This window comes from Pseudophryne corroboree, chromosome 2, assembly GCF_028390025.1.
Source record: "Pseudophryne corroboree isolate aPseCor3 chromosome 2, aPseCor3.hap2, whole genome shotgun sequence".
NCBI lineage: Eukaryota > Metazoa > Chordata > Amphibia > Anura > Myobatrachidae > Pseudophryne > Pseudophryne corroboree.
This window is the reverse complement of record NC_086445.1, coordinates 632,155,922-632,179,205: the sequence shown is the minus strand read 5'-3', so window position 1 is coordinate 632,179,205 and position 23,284 is coordinate 632,155,922. Positions and strand designations below refer to the sequence as shown.

Genomic DNA, 23,284 nt, shown 5'->3' with positions numbered 1-23,284 from the left:
AACAGCAAGTCAGTTTTCCTGACTCCAGCCGTCCTGGAACCTATATTTTCAGGGCCCTGACCACATCTAGCAACTTGGAGTCCTCCAAGTCCCTAGTAGGCGCAAGACACCACAATAAGCTGGTTCAGGTGAAACACTGACACCACCTTAGGGAGAGAACTGGGGACGAGTCCGCAGCTCTGCCCTGTCCGAATGGACAAACAGATATGGGCTTTTTTGAGAAAAAAACCACCAATTTGACACTCGCCTGGTCCAGGCCAGGTCCAAGAGCATGTTCACTTTTCATGTGAGATGCTTCAAATCCACAGATTTGACTGGTTTTAAACCTATGTGTTTTGAGGAATCCCAGAACTACGTTGAGATCCCACAGTGCCACTGGAGGCACAAAAGGGGGTTGTATATGCAATACTCCCTTGACAAACTTCTGGACTTCAGGAACTGAAGCCAATTTTTTCTGGAAGAAAAATCGACAGGGCCGAAATTTGAACCTTAATGGACCCCCATTTGAGGCCCATAGACACTCCTGTTTGCAAGAAATGCAGGAATCGACCGAGTTGAAATTTCTTCGTGGGGCCTTCCTGGCCTCACACCACGCAACATATTTTCGCCACATGTGGTGATAATGTTGTGCGGTCACCTCCTTTCTGGCTTTGACCAGGGTAGGAATGACCTCTTCCTGAATGCCTTTTCCCTTAGGATCCGGCGTTCCACCGCCATGCCGTCAAACGCAGCTGCGGTAAGTCTTGGAACAGACATGGTACTTGCTGAAACAAGTCCCTTCTTAGCGGCAGAGGCCATAAGTCCTCTGTGAGCATCTCTTGAAGTTCCGGGTACCAAGTCCTTCTTGGCCAATCCAGAGCCATGAGTATAGTTCTTACTCCTCTACGTCTTATAATTCTCAGTACCTTAGGTATGAAAAGCAGAGGATGGAACACATACACCGACTGGTACACCCACGGTGTTACCAGAACGTCCACAGCTATTGCCTGAGGGTCTCTTAACCTGGCGCAATACCTGTCCCGTTTTTTGTTCAGAGGGGACGCCATCATGTCCACCTTTGGTAATTCCCAACGGTTTACAATTATGTGGAAAACTTCCCCATGAAGTTCCCACTCTGCCGGGTGGAGGTCGTGCCTACTGAGGAAGTCTGCTTCCCAGTTTCCATTCCCGTAATGAAACACTGCTGACAGTGCTATCACATGATTTTCCGCCCAGCGAAAAGTCCTTGCAGTTTTTGCCACTGCCCTCCTGCTTCTTGTGCCGCCCTGTCTATTTACGTGGGCGACTGCCGTGATGTTTTATCCCACTGGATCAATACCGGCTGACCTTGAAGCAGAGGTCTTGCTAAGCTTAGAGCATTATAAATTTACCCTTAGCTATATTTATGTGGAGAAAAATCTCCAGACTTGATCACACTCCCTGGAAATTTTTTCCTTGTGTGACTGCTCCCCAGCCTCTCGGGCTGGCCTCCGTGGTCACCAACATCCAAAACTGAATGCCGAATCTGCGGCCCTCTAGAAGATGAGCACTCTGTAACCACCACAGGAGAGAGACCCTTGTCCTTGGATATAGGGTTATCCGCTGATGCATCTGAAGATGCGATCCGGACCATTTGTCCAGCAGATCCCACTGAAAAGTTCTTGCATGAAATCTGCCGACTGGAATTGCTTCGAAGGAAGTCACCATTTTTTTACCATGGCCCTTGTGCAATGATGCACTGATTTTAGGAGGTTCCTGACTAGCTCGGATAACTCCCTGGCTTTCTCTTCCGGGAGAAACACCTTTTTCTGGACTGTGTCCAGAATCATCCCTAAGCACAGGAGACTTGTTGTCGGGATCAGCTGCGATTTTGGAATATTTAGAATCCACCCCTGCTGTTGTAACAGTATCCGAGATAGTGCTACTCCGACCTCCAACTGTTCCCTGGACTTTGCCCTTATCAGGAGATCGTCCAAGTAAGGGATAATTAAGACGCCTTTTCTTCGAAGAAGAACCATCATTTCGGCCATTACCTTGGTAAAGACCCGGGGTGCCGTAGACAATCCAAACGGCAGCGTCTGAAACTGATAGTGACAGTTCTGTACCACGAACCTGAGGTACCCTTAGTGATAAGGGCAAATTTGGGACATGGAGGTAAGCATCCCTGATGTCTCGGGACACCAGATAGTCCCCTTCTTCCCGGTTCGTTATCACTGCTCTGAGTGACTCCATCTTGATTTGAACCTTTGTAAGTGTTCAAATTTTTTTAGATTTAGAATAGGTCTCACCTAGCCTTCTGGCTTCAGTACCACAATATAGTGTGGAATAATACCCCCTTTTCTTGTTGTAGGAGGGGTAATTTAATTATCACCTGCTGGGAATACAGCTCGTGAATTTTTTCCCATACTGCCTCCTTGTCGGAGGGAGACCTTGGTAAAGCAGACTTCAGGAGCCTGCGCAGGGGAAACGTCTCGACATTCCAAACTGTACCCCTGGGATACTACTTGTAGGATCCAGGGGTCCTGTACGGTCTCAGCGTCATGCTGAGAGCTTGTCAGAAGCGGTGGAACGCTTCTGTTCCTGGGAATGGGCTGCCTGCTGCAGTCTTCTTCCCTTTCCTCTATCCCTGGGCAGATATTCTTATAGGGACGAAAGGACTGAAGCTGAAAAGACGGTGTCTTTTTCTGCAGAGATGTGACTTAGGGTAAAAACGGTGGATTTTCCAGCAGTTGCCGTGGCCACCAGGTCCGATGGACCGACCCCAAATAACTCCTCTTCCTTTATACGGCAATACACCTTTGTGCCGTTTGGAATCTGCATCACCTGACCACTGTCGTGTCCATAAACATCTTCTGGCAGATATGGACATCGCACTTACTCTTGATGCCAGAGTGCAAATATCCCTCTGTGCATCTCGCATATATAGAAATACATCCTTTAAATGCTCTATAGTCAATAAAATACTGTCCCTGTCAAGGGAATCAATATTTTTAGTCAGGGAATCCGACCAAGCCACCCCAGCTCTGCACATCCAGGCTGAGGCGATCGCTGGTCGCAGTATAACACCAGTATGTGTGTATATACTTTTTATGATATTTTTCCAGCCTCCTGTCAGCTGGCTCCTTGAGGACGGCCCTATCTATAGACGGTACCGCCACTTGTTCTGATAAGCGTGTGAGCGCCTTATCCACCCTAAGGGGTGTTCCCCAACGCGCCCTAACTTCTGGCGGGAAAGGGTATACCGCCCATATTTTCTATCGGGGGGAACCCACGCATCATCACACACTTCATTTAATTTATCTGATTCAGGAAAAACTACGGTAGTTTTTTCACATCCCACATAATACCCTCTTTTGTGGTACTTGTAGTATCAGAAATATGTAACACCTCCTTCATTGCCCTTAACGTGTGGCCCTAATAAGGAATACGTTTGTTTATTCACCGTCGACACTGGATTCAGTGTCCCTGTCTGTGTCTGTGTCGACCGACTAAAGTAAACGGGCGTTTTAAAACCCATGACGGTGTTTTTGAGACGTCTGGACCGGTACTAATTGTTTGTCGGCCGTCTCATGTCGTCAACCGACCTTGGCGCGTGTTGACATTATCACGTAATTCCCTAAATAAGCCATCCATTCCGGTGTCGACTCCCTAGAGAGTGACATCACCATTACAGGCAATTGCTCCGCCTCCTCACCAACATCGTCCTCATACATGTCGACACACACGTACCGACACACAGCACACACACAGGGAATGCTCTGATAGAGGACAGGACCTACTAGCCCTTTGGAGAGAGAGGGAGAGTTTGCCAGCACACACCAAAAACGCTATAATTATATAGGGACAACCTTATATAAGTGTTTTCCCTTATCTCATCTTTTTTATATATTTCTAACGCCAAATTAGTGCCCCCCCTCTCTGTTTTAACCCTGTTTCTGTAGTGCAGTGCAGGGGAGAGCCTGGGAGCCTTCCCTCCAGCCTTTCTGTGAGGGAAAATGGCGCTGTGTGCTGAGGAGATAGGCCCCGCCCCTTTTTCGGCGGCCTCGTCTCCCGCTCTTAACGGATTCTGGCAGGGGTTAAATATCTCCATATAGCCCCCGGAGGCTATATGTGAGGTATTTTTAGCCAAAAAAGGTTTTCATTTGCCTCCCAGGGCGCCCCCCTCCCAGCGCCCTGCACCCTCAGTGACTGCCGTGTGAAGTGTGCTGAGAGGAAAATGGCGCACAGCTGCAGTGCTGTGCGCTACCTTAAGAAGACTGAGGAGTCTTCTGCCGCCGATTCTGGACCTCTTCTCGTTTCAGCATCTGCAAGGGGGCCGGCGGCGAGGCTCCGGTGACCATCCAGGCTGTACCTGTGATCGTCCCTCTGGAGCTAATGTCCAGTAGCCAAGAAGCCAATCCATCCTGCACGCAGGTGAGTTCACTTCTTCTCCCCTAAGTCCCTCGTTGCAGTGATCCTGTTGCCAGCAGGACTCACTGTAAAATAAAAAACCTAAGCTAAACTTTTCTAAGCAGCTCTTTAGGAGAGCCACCTAGATTGCACCCTTCTCGGCCGGGCACAAAAATCTAACTGAGGCTTGGAGGAGGGTCATAGGGGGAGGAGCCAGTGCACACCACCTGATCCTAAAGCTTTACTTTTTGTGCCCTGTCTCCTGCGGAGCCGCTATTCCCCATGGTCCTTTCAGGAACCCCAGCATCCACTAGGACGATAGAGAAATACAATTTAAAGTGTTAATAGCTAATTTTTTGTACAAAAAAAAAAAAAAAAAAAAAAGAAAACATACACCTTTAAAATTCATATCGTTTTAAAACCAGTGTACTTAGTTTAAGTTTTAGGGGTTTTCTTTACACTTATCGCAGCATTATACCAAGTTTAAATGAAGTTAGAGTTTGTAAGGTAGAAAAATTCACCTATTTGGTTTATGTACATGCAGCTAAAGCAACTGGAGATTTTACAGAAGATGAGCCAACACTGCTCTTCTCAGCATCAATGTCCCAGCATTGTTATAAAAGTATACCCTCCAAAGAGCCCTGCACAGGCGCCAGCTCCACTCCTGCATTCTGCTCACCTTGGCCAGACTTAGCACCCCCAGGTGCTTGACTAACCAGCATTACCACCACCGGCTACTCCAGACCACCTGCTCACCAAAGCCCCACAGCAGCGCAGAGTAGCTGCTGCTTCTGGTAAGGAGAGGGTTTATGGGGTGAGGTAGGAAGCGCAAGGGGAAAATAAAATTAAACCGAGGAAGGGGTTACATAGAAACATAGAATTTGACGGCAGATAAGAACCACTTGGCCCATCTAGTCTGCCCCTTTTTCTTTATCCTTTAGGTAATCGCAACCCTTTTTGAACCTTAATTCTTTGTAAGGATATTCATATGCCTATCCCAAGCATGTTTAAATTGGTCTACAGTCTTAGCCTCTACCACCTCTGATGGGAGGCTATTCCACTTATCCACTACCCTTTCTGTGAAGTAATTTTTCCTTAAATTTCCCCTGAACCTCCCCCCCTCCAGTCTCAGTGTATGTCCTCGAGTTCTAATACTTCTCTTCCTTTGAAGAATGTTTCCCTCCTGAACTTTGTTAAGACCCTTGATATATTTGAAAGTTTCTATCATGTCCCCCCTTTATCTTCTCTGCTCCAGACTATACATGTTAAGATCTTTTAGCCTTTCCGGGTAAGTTTTGTGATGTAGGCCATGCACCATTTTAGTTGCCCTTCTTTGTACACTCTCTAATGTATTTATATCTTTCTGGAGATATGGGGGTATATGCAATTAGCGGCGAATCGCGGCAATTTTTCAATTCGACCGTCTAATTTCGGCAAGTGGGTGCCGAAATTGACCGTATTCAATAAAAAAACGGATTCGACAGTCCCGCTGACGAAAAATGGCCGATTTGACGGATTTTGTTCCGATTTTTAAAAAACGGGAAAAAACATTGCGTGGGGTCCCCCCTCCAAAGCATAACCAGCCTCGGGCTCTTTGAGCTGGTCCTGGTTCTAAAAATCCGGGGAAAAAATGTCATGGGATCCCCCGTATTTTTAAAACCAGCACCGGGCTCTGCGCCTGGTGCAAAAAATACGGGGGACAAAAAGAGTAGGGGTCCCCCGTATTTTTTACACCAGCATCGGGCTCCACGAGCTGGACAGATAATGCCACAGCTGGGGGTCACTTTTATACAGCGCCCTGCGGCCGTGGCATTAAATATCCAACTAGTCACCCCTGGCCGGGGTATCCTGGGGAAGTGGGGACCCCTTCAATCAAGGGGTCCCCCCCCCAGCCACCCAAGGGCCAGGGGTGAAGCACGAGGCTGTCCCCCCCCATCCAAGGGCTGCGGATGGGGGGCTGATAGCCTTTGGAAAAATGAAAGAATATTGTTTTTTCCAGTAGTACTACTACTACTACTACTACTACTACAAGTCCCAGCAAGCCTCCCCCGCAAGCTGGTACTTGGAGAACTACAAGTACCAGCATGCGGGAGAAAAACGGGCCCGCTGGTACCTGTAGTTCTACTGGAAAAAAAATACCCAAATAAAAACAGGAGACACACACCGTGAAAGTAAAACTTTATTTCATACATGCCGACACACACATACTTACCTATGTTGACCCGCCGACTGCCACGCCCCCCTCGTCACTGAAGAATCCGGGGTACCTGTGAATAAAATTATAATCACCTCAATCCAGTGTCCAGGTTATATCCACGTACTTGGCAAAACAACAAAACGGCAACCCGGACCAAACGGACTGAAAGGGGTCCCATGTTTACACATTGGACCCCTTTCCACGAATGCCGGGACCCCACGTGACTGTTGTCACAGAAGGTCCCTTCAGCCAATCAGGAAGCGCTACTTCGTGGCACTCACCTGATTGGCTGTATGCGCGTCTGCTGTCAGACAGCGCATCGCACAGCTCCCTCCATTAGTTTCAATGGTGGGAACTTTGCGGGTAGCGGTGGGGTTACCCGCGGTCAGCCACTGACCGCGGGTGACCTCACCGCTGACGCAAAGTTCCCACCATTGAATATAAAGGAGAGGCTTTGCGATGCGCTGTCTGACAGCAGACGCGCATACAGCCAATCAGCAGAGTGCCAGGACGTTGCGCTCGCTGATTGGCTGAAGAGACCTTTCTGTGACAGCAGTCACGGGGGGGGGTCTCTGCATTCGTGGAAAGGGGTCCCATGTATAAACATGGGACCCCTTTCAGTCCGTTTGGTCCGGGTTGCCGTTTTGCCAAGTACGTGGATTATAACCTGGACACTGGATCAGGCGAGTATAATTTTATTCACAGGTACCCCGGATTCTACTTGGACAAGTGGACCGAACGTCGTGTCAACATAGGTAAGTATGTGTGTCTCGGCAGGTGTGAAATAAAGTTGTACTTTCAAGGTGTGCGTGTCCTGTTTTTATTTGGGTATTTTTTTTCCAGTAGAACTATAGGTACCAGCGGGCCCGTTTTCCTCCCGCATGCTGGTACCAGCTTGCGGGGGAGGCTTGCTGGGACTTGTAGTACTACTGGAAAAAACAATATTCTTTAATTTTTCCAAAGGCTATCAGCCCCCCATCCGCAGCCCTTGGATGGGGTGGGGGGGGGGCAGCTTCGGGCTTCACCCCTGGCCCTTGGGTGGCTGGGGGGGGACCCCTTGATTGAAGGGGTCCCCACTGCCCCAGGGTACCCCGGCCAGGGGTGACTAGTTGGATATTTAATGCCACGCAGGGCGCTGTATAAAAGTGACCCCCGGCTGTGGCATTATCTGTCCAGCTAGTGGAGCCCGATGCTGGTGTAAAAAATACGGGGGACCCCTACTCCTTGTCCCCCATATTTTTTGCACCAGCACTAGGCGCAGAGCCCGGTGCTGGTTTTAAAAATACGGGGGATCCCCTGTCATTTCCCCCCCCGGATTTCTAGAACCAGGACCGGCTCGAAGAGCCCGAGGCTGGTTATGCTTTGGAGGGGGGACCCCACGCCATTTTTTTTCCCGGAATTTTACCATTCCATTTAAAAAAATAAAAATAAATAATATTTTTTAAAAATATATAAATAATACTTGTGCCTCAAAAATAGACAAACCAAGTACCTAATCCCTTCTAATATAAATAGATATGCTATTACCAATAAAAAAAAAACACATGTTTTAAATTTTTATTAGATTCCCCCACCAAAGTGTGGCGGATTGAAAATGACGAATTTACTATCTAAAAGCACTGTTGTCGAATTTCCAAACTTCAATTGAATATACTTTTGGCGAATTGCCACATTTGTACCATTGCAGAAAATAAGAATTTACTTACCGATAATTCTATTTCTCGGAGTCCGTAGTGGATGCTGGGGTTCCTGAAAGGACCATGGGGAATAGCGGCTCCGCAGGAGACAGGGCACAAAAAAGTAAAGCTTTACTAGGTCAGGTGGTGTGCACTGGCTCCTCCCCCTATGACCCTCCTCCAGACTCCAGTTAGGTACTGTGCCCGGACGAGCATACACAATAAGGGAGGCATTTTGAATCCCGGGTAAGACTCATACCAGCCACACCAATCACACCGTACAACTTGTGATCTAAACCCAGTTAACAGTATGACAACAGAAAGGGCCTCTTAAAGATGGCTCCTTAACAATAACCCGAATTAGTTAACAATAACCATGTACAAGTATTGCAGATAATCCGCACTTGGGATGGGCGCCCAGCATCCACTACGGACTCCGAGAAATAGAATTATCGGTAAGTAAATTCTTATTTTCTCTATCGTCCTAAGTGGATGCTGGGGTTCCTGAAAGGACCATGGGGATTATACCAAAGCTCCCAAACGGGCGGGAGAGTGCGGATGACTCTGCAGCACCGAATGAGAGAACTCCAGGTCCTCCTTTGCCAGGGTATCAAATTTGTAAAATTTTACAAACGTGTTCTCCCCCGACCACGTAGCTGCTCGGCAGAGTTGTAATGCCGAGACCCCTCGGGCAGCCGCCCAAGATGAGCCCACCTTCCTTGTGGAGTGGGCTTTTACAGTTTTAGGCTGTGGCAGGCCTGCCACAGAATGTGCAAGTTGAATTGTGTTACAAATCCAACGAGCAATCGACTGCTTAGAAGCAGGTGCGCCCAACTTGTTGGGTGCATACAATATAAACAGCGAGTCAGATTTTCTGACTCCAGCCGTCCTTGCAATGTATATTTTTAAGGCTCTGACAACGTCCAACAACTTGGAGTCCTCCAAGTCGCTAGTGGCCGCAGGCACCACAATAGGTTGGTTCAGATGAAATGCTGATACCACTTTAGGGAGAAAATGCGGACGAGTCCGCAGTTCTGCCCTATCCGAATGGAAGATTAGATAAGGACTTTTATAAGATAAAGCCGCCAATTCAGATACTCTCCTGGCAGAGGCCAGGGCTAGTAACATAGTCACTTTCAATGTGAGATATTTCAAATCCACCTTTTTCAATGGTTCAAACCAATGGGATTTGAGGAAATCTAAAACTACATTTAGATCCCACGGTGCCACCGGAGGCACCACAGGAGGCTGTATATGCAGTACTCCCTTGACAAAAGTCTGGACCTCAGGGACAGAGGCCAATTCTTTTTGGAAGAATATTGACAGGGCCGAAATTTGAACCTTAATGGATCCCAATTTGAGACCCATAGATAATCCTGATTGCAGGAAATGTAGGAAACGACCCAGTTGGAATTCCTCCGTCGGAACCTTCCGATCCTCGCACCACGCTACATATTTTCGCCAAATGCGGTGATAATGTTTCACGGTGACTTCCTTCCGTGCCTTAATCAAGGTAGGAATGACTTCTTCTGGAATGCCTTTCCCTTTTAGGATCTGGCGTTCAACCGCCATGCCGTCAAACGCAGCCGCGGTAAGTCTTGAAAAAGACAGGGACCCTGCTGTAGCAGGTCCCTTCTCAGAGGTAGAGGCCACGGTTCGTCCGTGAGCATCTCTTGAAGTTCCGGATACCAAGTCCTTCTCGGCCAATCCGGAACCACTAGTATTGTTCTTACTCTTCTTTGCCGTATGATCTTCAATACCTTTGGTATGAGCGGCAGAGGAGGAAACACATACACTGACTGGTACACCCAAGGAGTTACCAGTGCGTCCACAGCTATTGCCTGTGGATCTCTTGACCTGGCGCAATATTTGTCCAGTTTCTTGTTGAGGCGAGACGCCATCATGTCTACAATTGGTCTTTCCCAACGGTCTATTAACATGTTGAAGACTTCTGGATGTAGACCCCACTCTCCCGGATGAAGATCGTGTCTGCTGAGGAAGTCTGCTTCCCAGTTGTCCACGCCCGGGATGAACACTGCTGACAGTGCTATCACGTGATTCTCCGCCCAGCGAAGAATCTTGGCAGCTTCTGCCATTGCACTCCTGCTTCTTGTGCCGCCCTGCCTGTTTACATGGGCGACCGCCGTGATGTTGTCCGACTGAATCAACACCGGCTTTCCTTGCAGGAGAAGTTCCGCCTGGCTTAGAGCATTGTAGATTGCTCTTAGTTCCAGAATGTTTATGTGAAGAGACTTTTCCAGACTCGTCCATACTCCCTGGAAGTTTCTTCCTTGTGTGACTGCTCCCCAGCCTCTCAGGCTGGCGTCCGTGGTCACCAGGATCCAATCCTGAATGCCGAATCTGCGGCCTTCTAATAGGTGAGCCTTCTGCAACCACCACAGAAGTGACACCCTTGTCTTTGGTGACAGGGTTATTCGCAGGTGCATCTGCAGATGCGACCCTGACCATTTGTCCAACAGATCCCTTTGGAATATTCTTGCATGGAATCTGCCGAATGGAATTGCTTCGTAAGAAGCCACCATTTTTCCCAGGACTCTTGTGCATTGATGTACTGACACTTTTCCTGGTTTTAGGAGGTTCCTGACCAGATCGGATAACTCCTTGGCTTTTTCCTCTGGAAGGAAAACCTTTTTCTGAACCGTGTCCAGAATCATTCCTAGGAACAGCAGACGAGTTGTCGGGATTAAATGGGATTTTGGAATATTCAGAATCCACCCGTGTTGTCTTAGCACCTCTTGAGATAGTGCTAAAGCTGTCTCCAGCTGTTCTCTGGACCTTGCCCTTATTAGGAGATCGTCCAAGTATGGGATAACTAATACGCCTTTTCTTCGAAGAAGAATCATCATCTCGGCCATTACCTTGGTAAAGACCCGAGGCGCCGTGGACAATCCGAACGGCAGCGTCTGAAACTGATAGTGACAGTTTTGAACAATGAACCTGAGGTACCCCTGGTGTGCGGGGTAAATCGGAACGTGTAGATACGCATCCTTGATGTCCAAGGATACCATAAAGTCCCCTTCTTCCAGGTTCGCTATCACTGCTCTGAGTGACTCCATCTTGAACTTGAACTTTTTTATGTAGAGGTTCAAGGACTTCAGATTTAGAATAGGCCTTACCGAGCCATCCGGCTTCGGTACCACAATATAGAGTGGAATAATACCCCTTTCCTTGTTGTAATAGGGGTACTTTGACTATCACCTGCTGAGCGTACAGCTTGTGAATGGCTTCCAACACCCTCTCCCTTTCGGAAGAGACGGTTGGTAAGGCAGACTTCAGGAAACGATGAGGAGGATCCGTCTCTAATTCCAACCTGTACCCCTGAGATATTATCTGCAGGATCCAGGGGTCTACCTGCGAGTGAGCCCACTGCGCGCTGTAATTTTTGAGACGGCCCCCCACTGTCCCCGAGTCCGCTTGAGAGGCCCCAGCGTCATGCTGAGGTTTTTGCAGGAGCCGGGGAGGGCTTCTGTTCCTGGGAAGGAGCTGCCTGTTGGTGTCTCTTCCCTCTTCCTCTGCCTCGTGGCAGGTACGACAAGCCCTTTGCTCTCTTATTTTTGTAGGAGCGAAAAGGCTGCGGTTGAAAGGTCGGTGCCTTTCTCTGTTGGGGAGTGACTTGAGGTAAAAAAGTGGATTTCCCGGCAGTAGCCGTGGCCACCAAGTCTGATAGACCAACTCCAAATAACTCCTCCCCTTTATACGGCAAAACCTCCATGTGACGTTTTGAATCCGCATCGCCTGTCCACTGTCGTGTCCATAAGGCTCTTCTGGCTGAAATGGACATAGCACTCACCCGAGATGCCAGTGTGCAAATATCCCTCTGTGCATCACGCATATAGATAAATGCATCCTTTATTTGTTCTAACGACAGTAAAACATTGTCCCTATCTAGGGTATCAATATTTTCAATCAGGGATTCTGACCAAACTACTCCAGCACTGCACATCCAGGCAGTTGCTATAGCTGGTCGTAGTATAACACCTGCATGTGTGTATATATTCTTTTGAATAACTTCCATCTTTCTATCTGATGGATCCTTAAGTGCGGCCGTCTCAGGAGAGGGTAACGCCACTTGTTTGGATAAGCGTGTGAGCGCCTTGTCCACCTTAGGGGGTGTTTCCCAGCGCGCCCTAACCTCTGGCGGGAAAGGGTATAATGCCAATAACTTTTTTGAAATTATCAACTTTTTATCAGGAGCAACCCACGCTTCATCACACACGTCATTTAATTCTTCTGATTCAGGAAAAACTGTTTGTAGTTTTTTCACACCATACATAATACCCTGTTTTACGGTATCTGTAGTATCAGCTAAATGTAACGTCTCCTTCATTGCCAAAATCATATAACGTGTGGCCCTACTGGAAAATACGTTTGAATTTCTACCGTCGTCACTGGAATCAGTGCCCGTGTCTGGGTCTGTGTCGACCGACTGAGGCAAAGGGCGTTTTACAGCCCCTGACGGTGTTTGAGGCGCCTGGACAGGCATTAATTGATTGTCCGGCCGCCTCATGTCCTCAACTGACTGTTTAAGGGAAGATAAACCATCACGTAATTCCACAAATAAAGGCATCCATTCTGGTGTCGACCCCCTGGGGGGTGACATCTGCATATTTGGCAATTGCTCCGCCTCCACACCAATATCGTCCTCATACATGTCGACACCACGTACCGACACACACCGCAAACTCACAGGGAATGCTCTAATGAAGACAGGACCCACTAGCCCTTTTGGGGAGACAGAGGGAGAGTCTGCCAGCACACACCACAAAGCGCTATATATACAAGGGATATCCTTATATTAAGTGCTCCCTTATAGCTGCTTTAATATATATATATATAGCCATTAATGTGCCCCCCCTCTCTGTTTTACCCTGTTTCTGTAGTGCAGTGCAGGGGAGAGACCTGGGAGCCGTTCTGACCAGCGGAGCTGTGACAGAAAATGGCGCCGTGTGCTGAGGAGATAGGCCCCGCCCCTTTTTCGGCGGGTTCTTCTCCCGCTATTTTTCCAGTCAGGCAGGGGTTAAATATCTCCATATAGCCCCTATGGGCTATATGTGAGGTATTTTTAGCCTTGTATAAGGTTTATATTTGCCTCTCAGAGCGCCCCCCCCCAGCGCTCTGCACCCTCAGTGACTGCCCAGTGAAGTGTGCTGAGAGGAAAATGGCGCACAGCTGCAGTGCTGTGCGCTACCTTATGAAGACTGAGGAGTCTTCAGCCGCCGGTTTCCGGACCTCTTCACGCTTCAGCATCTGCAAGGGGGTCGGCGGCGCGGCTCCGGGACCGGACTCCACGGCTGGGCCTGTGTTCGATCCCTCTGGAGCTAATGGTGTCCAGTAGCCAAGCAGCAAATCCACTCTGCATGCAGGTGAGTTTACTACTTTCCCCCTAAGTCCCACGTTGCAGTGATCCTGTTGCCAGCAGGACTCACTGTAAAGAAAAAAAAACCTAAACTAAACTTTCTCTAAGCAGCTCTTTAGGAGAGCCACCTAGATTGCACCCTTCTCGTTCGGGCACAAAATCTAACTGGAGTCTGGAGGAGGGTCATAGGGGGAGGAGCCAGTGCACACCACCTGACCTAGTAAAGCTTTACTTTTTTGTGCCCTGTCTCCTGCGGAGCCGCTATTCCCCATGGTCCTTTCAGGAACCCCAGCATCCACTTAGGACGATAGAGAAATGTCGAATTTGACAAATGTCGAATTTCAAAAAGTCGAATTTTGAAAGTCCGTTTTTTTGACGGAAAGTACTGAATTGCATTGTCTATTTTTTTTTTGGGGCGAAAAAGTCCAGTTTTTCGACAATTTCGGGAATTCGACCGCAATTGCATATACCCCATTGTCTCCAGAACTGGACACAGTATTCCAGATGGGGCCGCACCAATGACCTATACAGTGGCATTATTACTTCTTTTTTCCTGCTACTGATTCCTCTCCCTATGCAACCAAGCATAGGGTTGGAAATGAGCAGCTAATATACAAAAACAAAAGACAAACAAACCCAACACTATCCTATCAAAGTGCTGGCTCCTCAACCCATGGTCTAGAGCAGGGGTGTCCTCCAGCTGTTGTAGAATTATACAACCTAGCATGCCCTGTCAGTTTGGCTATTTGGTCATATTAATACATTTGCATGGCATGCTGGGATGTGTAGTTCTACAAAAGCTGGAGGGCCACTTATTGCCCTCCCCTGATCTAGTGTCCTCCAGATAGATGAATGAGAAAATACAGATTTGACCTTTAACCATCTGGTAAAATTACATGTTTTCACTAGTGATAATCTGAAAAAAAGCAGTCAATTTAAACACCAAACATCCTGTTATTCAAAATGCAGTGTCACGGAAATCATTTCCACTTCTAAGTGCATAGTGGTAAAAAAGTAGTAATGGTTTTTTGTCACTTAAGTGCACTTTTTAATCTTTCAAAAGAACACACTGCTAGCACACGTACACCATGAAATTATATTACCACGTCAGAAGACATGAAACCAACCCTGGTAGCACTATCAAAAATTTTGGAATGTTATATATGCAGATGCACCCTTTTGTTTTAAGTTAGATAGTAGGTTAACACCACCACCCCCACACACCACAACTACTTACTGGTCTTGTCAATTAGACTCTGGGCTTGCTCTTCCATCCATTTCTGATAGTAATCTTTAACATTTTCCTTATGTTTCCTACCACTACAGTGAGTCTTGCGGACTGATGGCTAGAAAAGAATAGTTAATACTTGCTTCACATTGAGAAACCAATTTGTAAACATACAAATAAATGAAGACAAATCAAACTGTCATTTCACACAGAAAGTACGTCTGCTCCCAAACTAATTGCCAAGAACGCTGTAGTTGAACTTAGACTCCATTATACACCTTTTCTACAGAGTTCAATAGCACGTGTTTTTGCATGTGAACGTACAAAACCCAGGACTTTGGGTTATGCAAATTACCTGCTCCCAACAAGTGTCACATAGCAGAGACCCAGCAACTTCCCAGGTCGCAGTGGAAAAAAGGAGATTTATGGTAAGAACTTACCTTTGCTAAATCTTTCTGCGTGGTACACTGGGTTCACCAGGGATAACATCGGGGTGTAGAGTTGGATCTTGAGCACCAACAGGCTAAAAGCTTTGACTGTTCCCAGGATGCATATCACCACCTCCTCTATAACCCCACCTCCGTGCACAGGAGCTCAGTTTTGTTGACCAGCCTAATGCAGTATCAGGTAAAAGACGACAACCGTTAGTAGCCACATACACTACATGCTCACGACAGGAGAAGGTTCCAGCGCCTAATGCCATACAAACCCAAAGAAGCCAAGTGCGTCAGGGTGGGTGCCCTGTGGAACCCAGTGTACTGCGCAGAAAGATTTAACAAAGGTAAGTACTTACCATAAAACTCCTTTTCTGCAGCGGGGTACAGTGGGGTTCCACAGGGATAATATCGGGGATGTCCTAAAGCAGTTCCTCATGGGAGGGGACGCACTGTAGCAGGCATAAGAACCCGGCATCCAAAAGGAGGCATCCTGGGAGACAGAAGTATCGAAGGCATAGAACCTTATGAACGTGTTCACAGAGGACCACGTAGCCGCCTTGCACAAATGTTCAAGGGTCACACCACGGCGGACCGCCCAAGAAGGTCCAACAGACAGAGTAGAATGGGCTATGATGGTAGCAGGAGCTGGAAGACCAGCCTGTACATAGGCATGTGCAATCACCATTCTAATCCATCTGGCCAAGGTCTGCTTATTAGCAGGCCAGCCACGTTTGTGAAAACTAAAAAGAACAAAGAGAATCAGATCTAAGTGAAGCGGTCCTCTTCACATAAATACAGAGAGCCCGTACCACATCCAAAGACCGCTCTTTGGAGGATAAACCAGGAGAGGTAAAGGCCGGAACCACAATGTCTTGGTAAAGGAGGAAAGATGATACCACCTTAGGCAGATAACCAGGGCAAGTTCTAAGAACCACCCAGTCACTGTGAAACAAGGCACCCAAGTCGGAAACCCGTCTACAGAGGCAATAGCCAGCAAAAACAAGACCTTAAGAGTAAGCCACTTAAGGACCACAGACTCAAGAGGGTCAAACGGAGACTCTTGTAGGGCATCCAGAACAACCAACAAATCGCAAGGAGCCACAGGAGGAACATAGGGAGGTTGAATCCGTAAGACACTCTGAGTGAAAGTATGAACGTCAGGCAGAGTCGCAATTTTTCTCTGAAACCAGACTGAAATATGAACCTTGAGGGAGGCCAGACGAAAACCTAAGTCCGGGCCGTGTTGCAGAAAAGCCAAAAGTATGGCAGTACTGAACTTGTACGCATCATAATTCTTAGCAGCACACCAGGAGGAGAAGTAAGAATTCCAGACCCTATAATAATTCCAAGCTGAAGCCGGTTTACGGGCTTTCAACATAGTTTGCATAACAGCCTTAGAAAATTCCTTGGACCTCAGAACGGAAGCTTCAAGAGCCATGCCGTCAAAGCCAGTCAGGCCAGATCTTGGTAGACACAAAAGCCCTGAACGAGGAGGTCTGGGCACTGTGGTAGAAGAGGACGCTCTATCGAGAGACCCTGCAGGTCTGAGAACCAAAGCCATCTGGGCCATGCTGGAGTGATCAGAAGTAGTATTCCTCCTTCTTGCTTGAACTTCCTTATTACCCTGGGCAGGAGTGACACCGGAGGGAACACGTACGGCAGCCGAAAGTTCCATGGAATTGCCAGTGCGTCCACGAACGCTGCTTGAGGATCCCTTTTTCTTGCTCCGAAAACCGGAACCTTGTGATTGTACTGAGAAGCCATCAGGTCTACATCTGGTAGGCTCCACTTGTCCACTAGGAGTTGAAACACTTCCGGATGAAAGCTCCACTCTCCGGCGTGTATGTCCCGATGACTAAGGAAGTCCGCTTCCCAGTTGAGGACTCCCGAAATGAAAACTGCCGATATGGCTGGCAGATGGCGTTCCGGCCATTGAAGGATCTTTGGCACTTCCTTCATTGTCATGCGGCTTCGAGTGCCACCTTGATGATTTATGTATGCCACTGTGGTGGCGTTGTCTGACTGTACTTGAACAGGCCTGTTCTGTACCAGAGGCAGGGCCAGTGTCAATGCATTGAACACTGCCTGCAATTTCAGAATGTTTATTGGGAGAAAAGACTCCTCCCTGGTCCACAGACTGAAGAAAGTGCTGCTCCAACCCCGCAGACTGGCATTGTTGTCAGAAGGACCCAGTCGGAGATCCAGAAGGGACGACCCCTGCTCAGTTGCTGTTCCTGTAGCCACCAGGTCAGTGACAAGTGGAACTCCGGAGTCAAGGAGATCAAGAGAGTCGCGATACGGTGAGGCAGGCAGTCCCATTTGGAAAGGATTAACCTCTGTAGAGGGCGGAGTGAAATTGAGCGTACTCTACCATGTCGAAAGCCGACACCATGAGACCTAGTACTTGCATCGCTGAGTGTATCGACACACGTGGGCGGGATAGGAAACATCTTATCTTGTCCTGAAGTTTCAGGACCTTCTCTGGAGACAAAAACAACCGCTGCTTGTGTGTCCAACAATTCCCCCAGGTGCACCATGCTCTGAGCAGGGACCAGGGAAGATTTCTCCCAGTTGATGAACCACCCGTGGGCTTGTAGGAATTGGACCGTCAGTTCCAGATGACGAAGGAGAACATCTGGTGAGTTCGCCATGATCAACAAGTTGTCTAGATACGGCAGGATCCTGATACCCCGTCGACGGAGGAGAGGTGTCATGACCTTGGTGAAAACTCGTGGAGGCATGGTCAGACCAAAAGGTAAGGCCTGGAACTGAAAATGTAGATTGCCAATAGCAAACCTCAGGTATTGCTGATGCGACACAGCAATAGGAATATGCAAGTAAGCAACCTGTATGCCCAGGAATACCATATAGTCCTTGAGCTCCAAAGCCAGAACAATAGAGTGAAGCGTTTCCATACGCACTGTGGAAACTTTCATATATTTGTTCAAAGACTTGAGGTTGGGAATGGGCCGAGAACACCAGTTCGGTTTCGGGACTAGGAACAGCGTTGAATAGTACCCCCGGCCTCTCTGAGTCAGAGGCACTGGCACTATCACTCCCGTGTCCAGGAGGGATTGTACCACCAAATGGGGAGTTTTTGCTTTTACCTGATCCGAAGGGATGTTTGTTGAGCAAAACTGGCGAGGGGGACGTTTCTTGAAAGAGATGGTGTATCCGTGAGTGACGACTTCAGTTATCGAAGCGTCTGAAGTGGTCTGTAACCATACCTGGGTAAACCGTAGAAGTCGGCCTCCCACCCTGGGATCCCCCAGAGGGAGTCTCACCCGTTTTGGAAGCAGGCTGACGGGCAGCCCAGGCACATTTAGGTTTGGGTTTAGTGGATTTGGAAGTGCAAGCCTGTTTCAGGTGTGCCTGACCCTTTGCTTTATCTGGTGGTCGAAAGGAACAAAAGGAAGTACTCTTAGCTTTCGGGGCCGAAGTAAGAAGTAATAGGCAGACATGCAGTCTTAGCTGACGCTAAGTCAGCAAAATCTTGTTGAGATCTTCCACAAAAAGTATGTTTCCCTTAAAAGGGATCACCTCCAAGGTCTTTTTAGAGTCCAGATCTACAGACCAGGACCGCAAACAGAGGATCCGGCGAGCCAGAATAGACGTAGCAGGCGCTTTGGCCGCCAGGACACCTGCATCATATGCCGCCTCCTGAATAAAATGAGAGGCTGTAATATATGAAAGAAATTGTCTGGCATTATCAGGAAAATCAGACGGTAATTCCGCTCCAACTTCCTGAACCCAGGCTTCAATAGCTTTTGCAAGAGTGTAAAAGTACTTCAAGCTACCCTCCACAAGCTTATCCTTCGGTTCCTTCAGTGAGGTGACGGTAGTGACCAGCAGAGCAGAAGACACCACCAGGCGCATGACTTGTGAGTCCACCGGCGGTGGCGTTTCCAAATTTTTACTTAACTCCTCAGCGAGGGGATAACAAGCTAGCATCTTTTTAGACAGGGAAAATGTATTTCCTGGATATTCCCAGGATTCCTGACGTATGTCAACCAAGTGGTCAGAACGGGGTAAAACTAAATTTAGTAAACTTATCTGGTTTCTTAGAGGTAGCTGGAGGATCTTCATAATCATCAATCTGAAGAATCAGCCTGATAGCCTCCAAGAGGTCAGGAACATCCACCTGTGTCCGAGATTCCCCATCAGAAGCATCTGCATCAGTGTCTGAAGGGTCAGTGTAAGCACCATCTTAATCGGATGAAGTATCAGAGACTGTGGATTGTGAGGAACTAATGGCCCGTTTAGATGACCCCTTGGTCTTAGGCGGGTGAGAGTCAGGATTTTGTTTAGCCAGTGATTCAATTGCTGTAACTGAGAGGACAGAGTATCTGCCCATTGCGGATTAACTGCAGGGACAATATGTGGCTGTAATGGCACAGGAGGTCTCACAGGGGGCGCAAGTCTAGTTACAAGTGTAGTCCGTAAATTAGAGAAAGCAGCCCAAGGTGGGTCTTGATTTGCCCCCGTTGCTGCCGACTGACTGTGGAGTATAGAACCCCCAGTACCTGAACCATTAGCTGCAATGTTCTCCTCCGAGCAATCCGTGGCGTCAGCACTGCATGGTGCAGGATCAGCCATTGATCATTGATCTACCATCCTGTTTAGCAGACATTTGTAAGCGTAACCTTAGGGTGTAATAGTACAATATAAGTAGATAAATTACCTGACAAAAACCCCCTGTATATGTGTGACGGCAAAGCAGAAACAGAGGATTTAAGAGGTATGTGGCGAATGTAAAAAAGAGAAAAATACAATAGTATATCCTGTGAAACACTATATTATATGAGAACCCTGATGCACTTAAGGTGTGTACACACGGTGAGATCCTTGGTATGGCCGATTTTGACAATGCTATTTCCCTTGAACACCCCGGAGCCCAGCACCACCGATTTTGACTAACTTTTCTTGAGATATGGACTATGTGTGCTTACGATTTTGGCTTATGCGAGATGAACTAGACAGTACACCGATCTAACAAGGATTGACTTGCCTGCAGAGTCTATCTTTTCTTGCGATGCCGACCTGGCGGGACCGCGCATCGGGATCGCAAGGTGACTTTCACCTTGTGATCTGCACTAACTTTTCTTGAGATTTTGACTATATAGTCAAAATCGAAAGAAAATATCTCACAGTGTGTACAAACCTTTAGTCCCTTTCAGGGTACAGAATATAGAGATAGCAATATGTGTGAGATACATGGAAGAGAGATCACACAAGAGCTATAGGCACACACAGTCACATGTACAATGCAGAAATTATCACAAACAATAAAACTGCACTGGACTAGCAATACTAAGTAACTGTACTACCAAGTAAAGCTATATAGGTATATAGATATAACAATGCTCAGTAAAGACTGGATGTATATCACAGGGTACTTGTACTAAATATCCCTGTAGTAGTAATGCACTTGTTCTTAACTAACTGTCTAATGACATGTAGAATACGCAAGTGTCCTGTAAACGCACAGCGCTTATGATGCACGTGGCTTTACAGAGGAGACATTGCCCAGCAGTCCCAGAATCAGCTCTGCATGTGTGTAATGGCGCCCAAACGCTGACAGGGAGTGAGGGAGACAGAGAGATGCAGCTCCAGGGCAGGAACATTTGCAGTAAATGGCGGCTGAGGGAGGGGCTACAGGTCAGAGCCTTATGCCCTTGCTGGACTTCACCACCGGGTACTGTGGGATCTATTAAAACAGATTTTCAGGGAATCCGACCTGAGCCCCTTGCCCTGGTGGTCTAGTGGGGTCCCTGTACGGCCGCAGTGTCCAAGAGAGCGCGCGGCCTGTCTCCTAGAGACCGCGGTTCTCAGCGGGTCCCGTCTGGGTGACCCTCTTACCTCCTTCCCTATGATGCGGCCACGCGAGCCTGGAGAGCAGGGGCGACTATGTGTGCCCTGAAGAAAAACCGGAGCCCTCCGCTGTAAGTACCCGGCAACCCGGGTGCAGGAGGTGAGGGAGCCGCAGCACGGTATGTCAATATGACATATAGCACTTTTAAGTGCCTGTGCTGCGGCCCTTGAAGTCTTCTATACTTCTTAAAAGCTCTTTTCAGGGCTGCCTAGCGCAGCCCTCCCTGTTAGCTGCCTGCACTGCAGGCACCAACTCACAAACTCAGCTCCTGTGCATGGAGGCGGGGTTATAGAGGAGGCGGCGCTACGCATCCTGGAAACAGTCAAAGCTTTTAGACTGTTGGTGCCTCGTATCAAGACCCAACTCTACACCCCGATGTTATCCCTGTGGAACCCCAGTGTACCCCGCTGTAGAAAGGGGTATTTAGGAATATAAAACATACTTTTTTTTATAGAGTACTGAATTGAGCCCAATATAATGCAATCAGAAACTCCTTGCCTAGTTAAGGAATAAAACAAACCTCTCCTGAATAATATGGGTTAGTATCAAGCCTTTTTAGTGGCAGACTGATCCAACGTATGTATCATCCAGGGCACTCCCAGCGAGCCCCACTAGCTGCAACGTACCTACAACATCGCAGCTCCATCCTGCATCACTCAGCGTAACCATCCACAGGGTACAGAGGGTGGGAAGGAGTAGGATAGTCCAGCGCTAGTCACATCGCACATAGGGGTAAGTATTATAGCGGCACGAATCGTGCAGCTGGAACACTTCCTGCTTTGCCTTATTACTGATGCGAAGCAAGAAGGGACAGTAACAAGATGTACAAACATCCTGTCTTGCGAAGCAGGGGAGTGAAAGCTCCCCCCTCTGCCAATGCCCCACTGAGCACACAGCGCATCAGCTCAGTGCTGATGCGCCATCTCTCCTTCCCGGCTGGCTCCTCTGCACATGCGTAGGATCTCGCTACTCACGTGAGATCCCCTGCGCAGTCCGGAGCCGGCACCCACCACAAGCCAGGGACAGCTCTGTCCCTGGCTGTGGTACATGGGCATTGCCACCTGCAGCAGTCAAAATAGACAGCTACAGATGTCAGAACAGTCCACATCATACATTGCCGCCTCATATTGGCCTGCTCTCTTTTAGATAGCAGCACAGATATGGACAGGGGTGCTATTCTGCACACTACGCCAGCGTCTTACATGGGGGAGAAGCGGTATTAGCACGATACCACTTCTGCCCCATAGGTCCAAATGTATTAAGCCTTAAAAAGTGATAGGGTGGAGACGGATCAAGAGCAATAAAGTAACAGCCAATCAGCTTCCTAACTGCCATGCCACAAGCTGTGTTTGAAAAATGACAGGAGCAGATTTGTTGGTACTTTGTCTTCACGTTATCATTTTAAAAAGTGTGGCACATACACTGGTACCAGTTGCACACCGCAGCCTGTGACACGGTTAGACACGCCACATCAGAATCAGGGACGTGCAGTCATACTACTCCAGCATTTTGACTGTAACAATTAATAATAAGATTTTAAACCTACCGGTAAATCTTTTTCTCGTAGTCCGTAGAGGATGCTGGGGACTCCGTAAGGACCATGGGGATAGACGGGCTCCGCAGGAGACATGGGCACTTTAAAAAAGACTGACTCTGGGTGTGCACTGGCTCCTACCTCTATGCCCCTCCTCCAGACCTCAGTTAGAGAAACTGTGCCCAGAGGAGACGGACAGTATTAGGAAAGGATTTTAGTTAATCCAAGGGCAAGATTCACACTAGCCACATCAATCACACCGTATAACTTGTGATATACTATCTAGTTAACAGTATGAAAAAACATATCATCGGTCCAAAACCGATGAAACTATAACATAACCCTTATGTAAGCAATAACTATATACAAGTCTTGCAGAAGTAGTCCGCACTTGGGACGGGCGCCCAGCATCCTCTACGGACTACGAGAAAAAGATTTACTGGTAGGTTTAAAATCTTATTTTCTCTAACGTCCTAGAGGATGCTGGGGACTCCGTAAGGACCATGGGGATTATACCAAAGCTCCCAAACGGGCGGGAGAGTGCGGATGACTCTGCAGCACCGATTGAGCAAACAGGAGGTCCTCCTCAGCCAGG

The 23,284-nt window shown here is 48.1% G+C and overlaps 1 protein-coding gene across 1 annotated transcript in view; it reads right to left on the bottom strand.

Annotated features, from left to right (window-relative positions):
• The window catches only part of SNRPC (small nuclear ribonucleoprotein polypeptide C), an 83,627-nt gene that overhangs the window by 54,128 nt on the left and 6,215 nt on the right, over positions 1-23,284 (bottom strand). Inside the window, exon 3 of the mRNA XM_063954905.1 lies at positions 14,856-14,964. Coding sequence (XP_063810975.1) covers positions 14,856-14,964 — 109 coding nt within the window. The remainder of the gene's footprint in view (positions 1-14,855; positions 14,965-23,284) is intronic.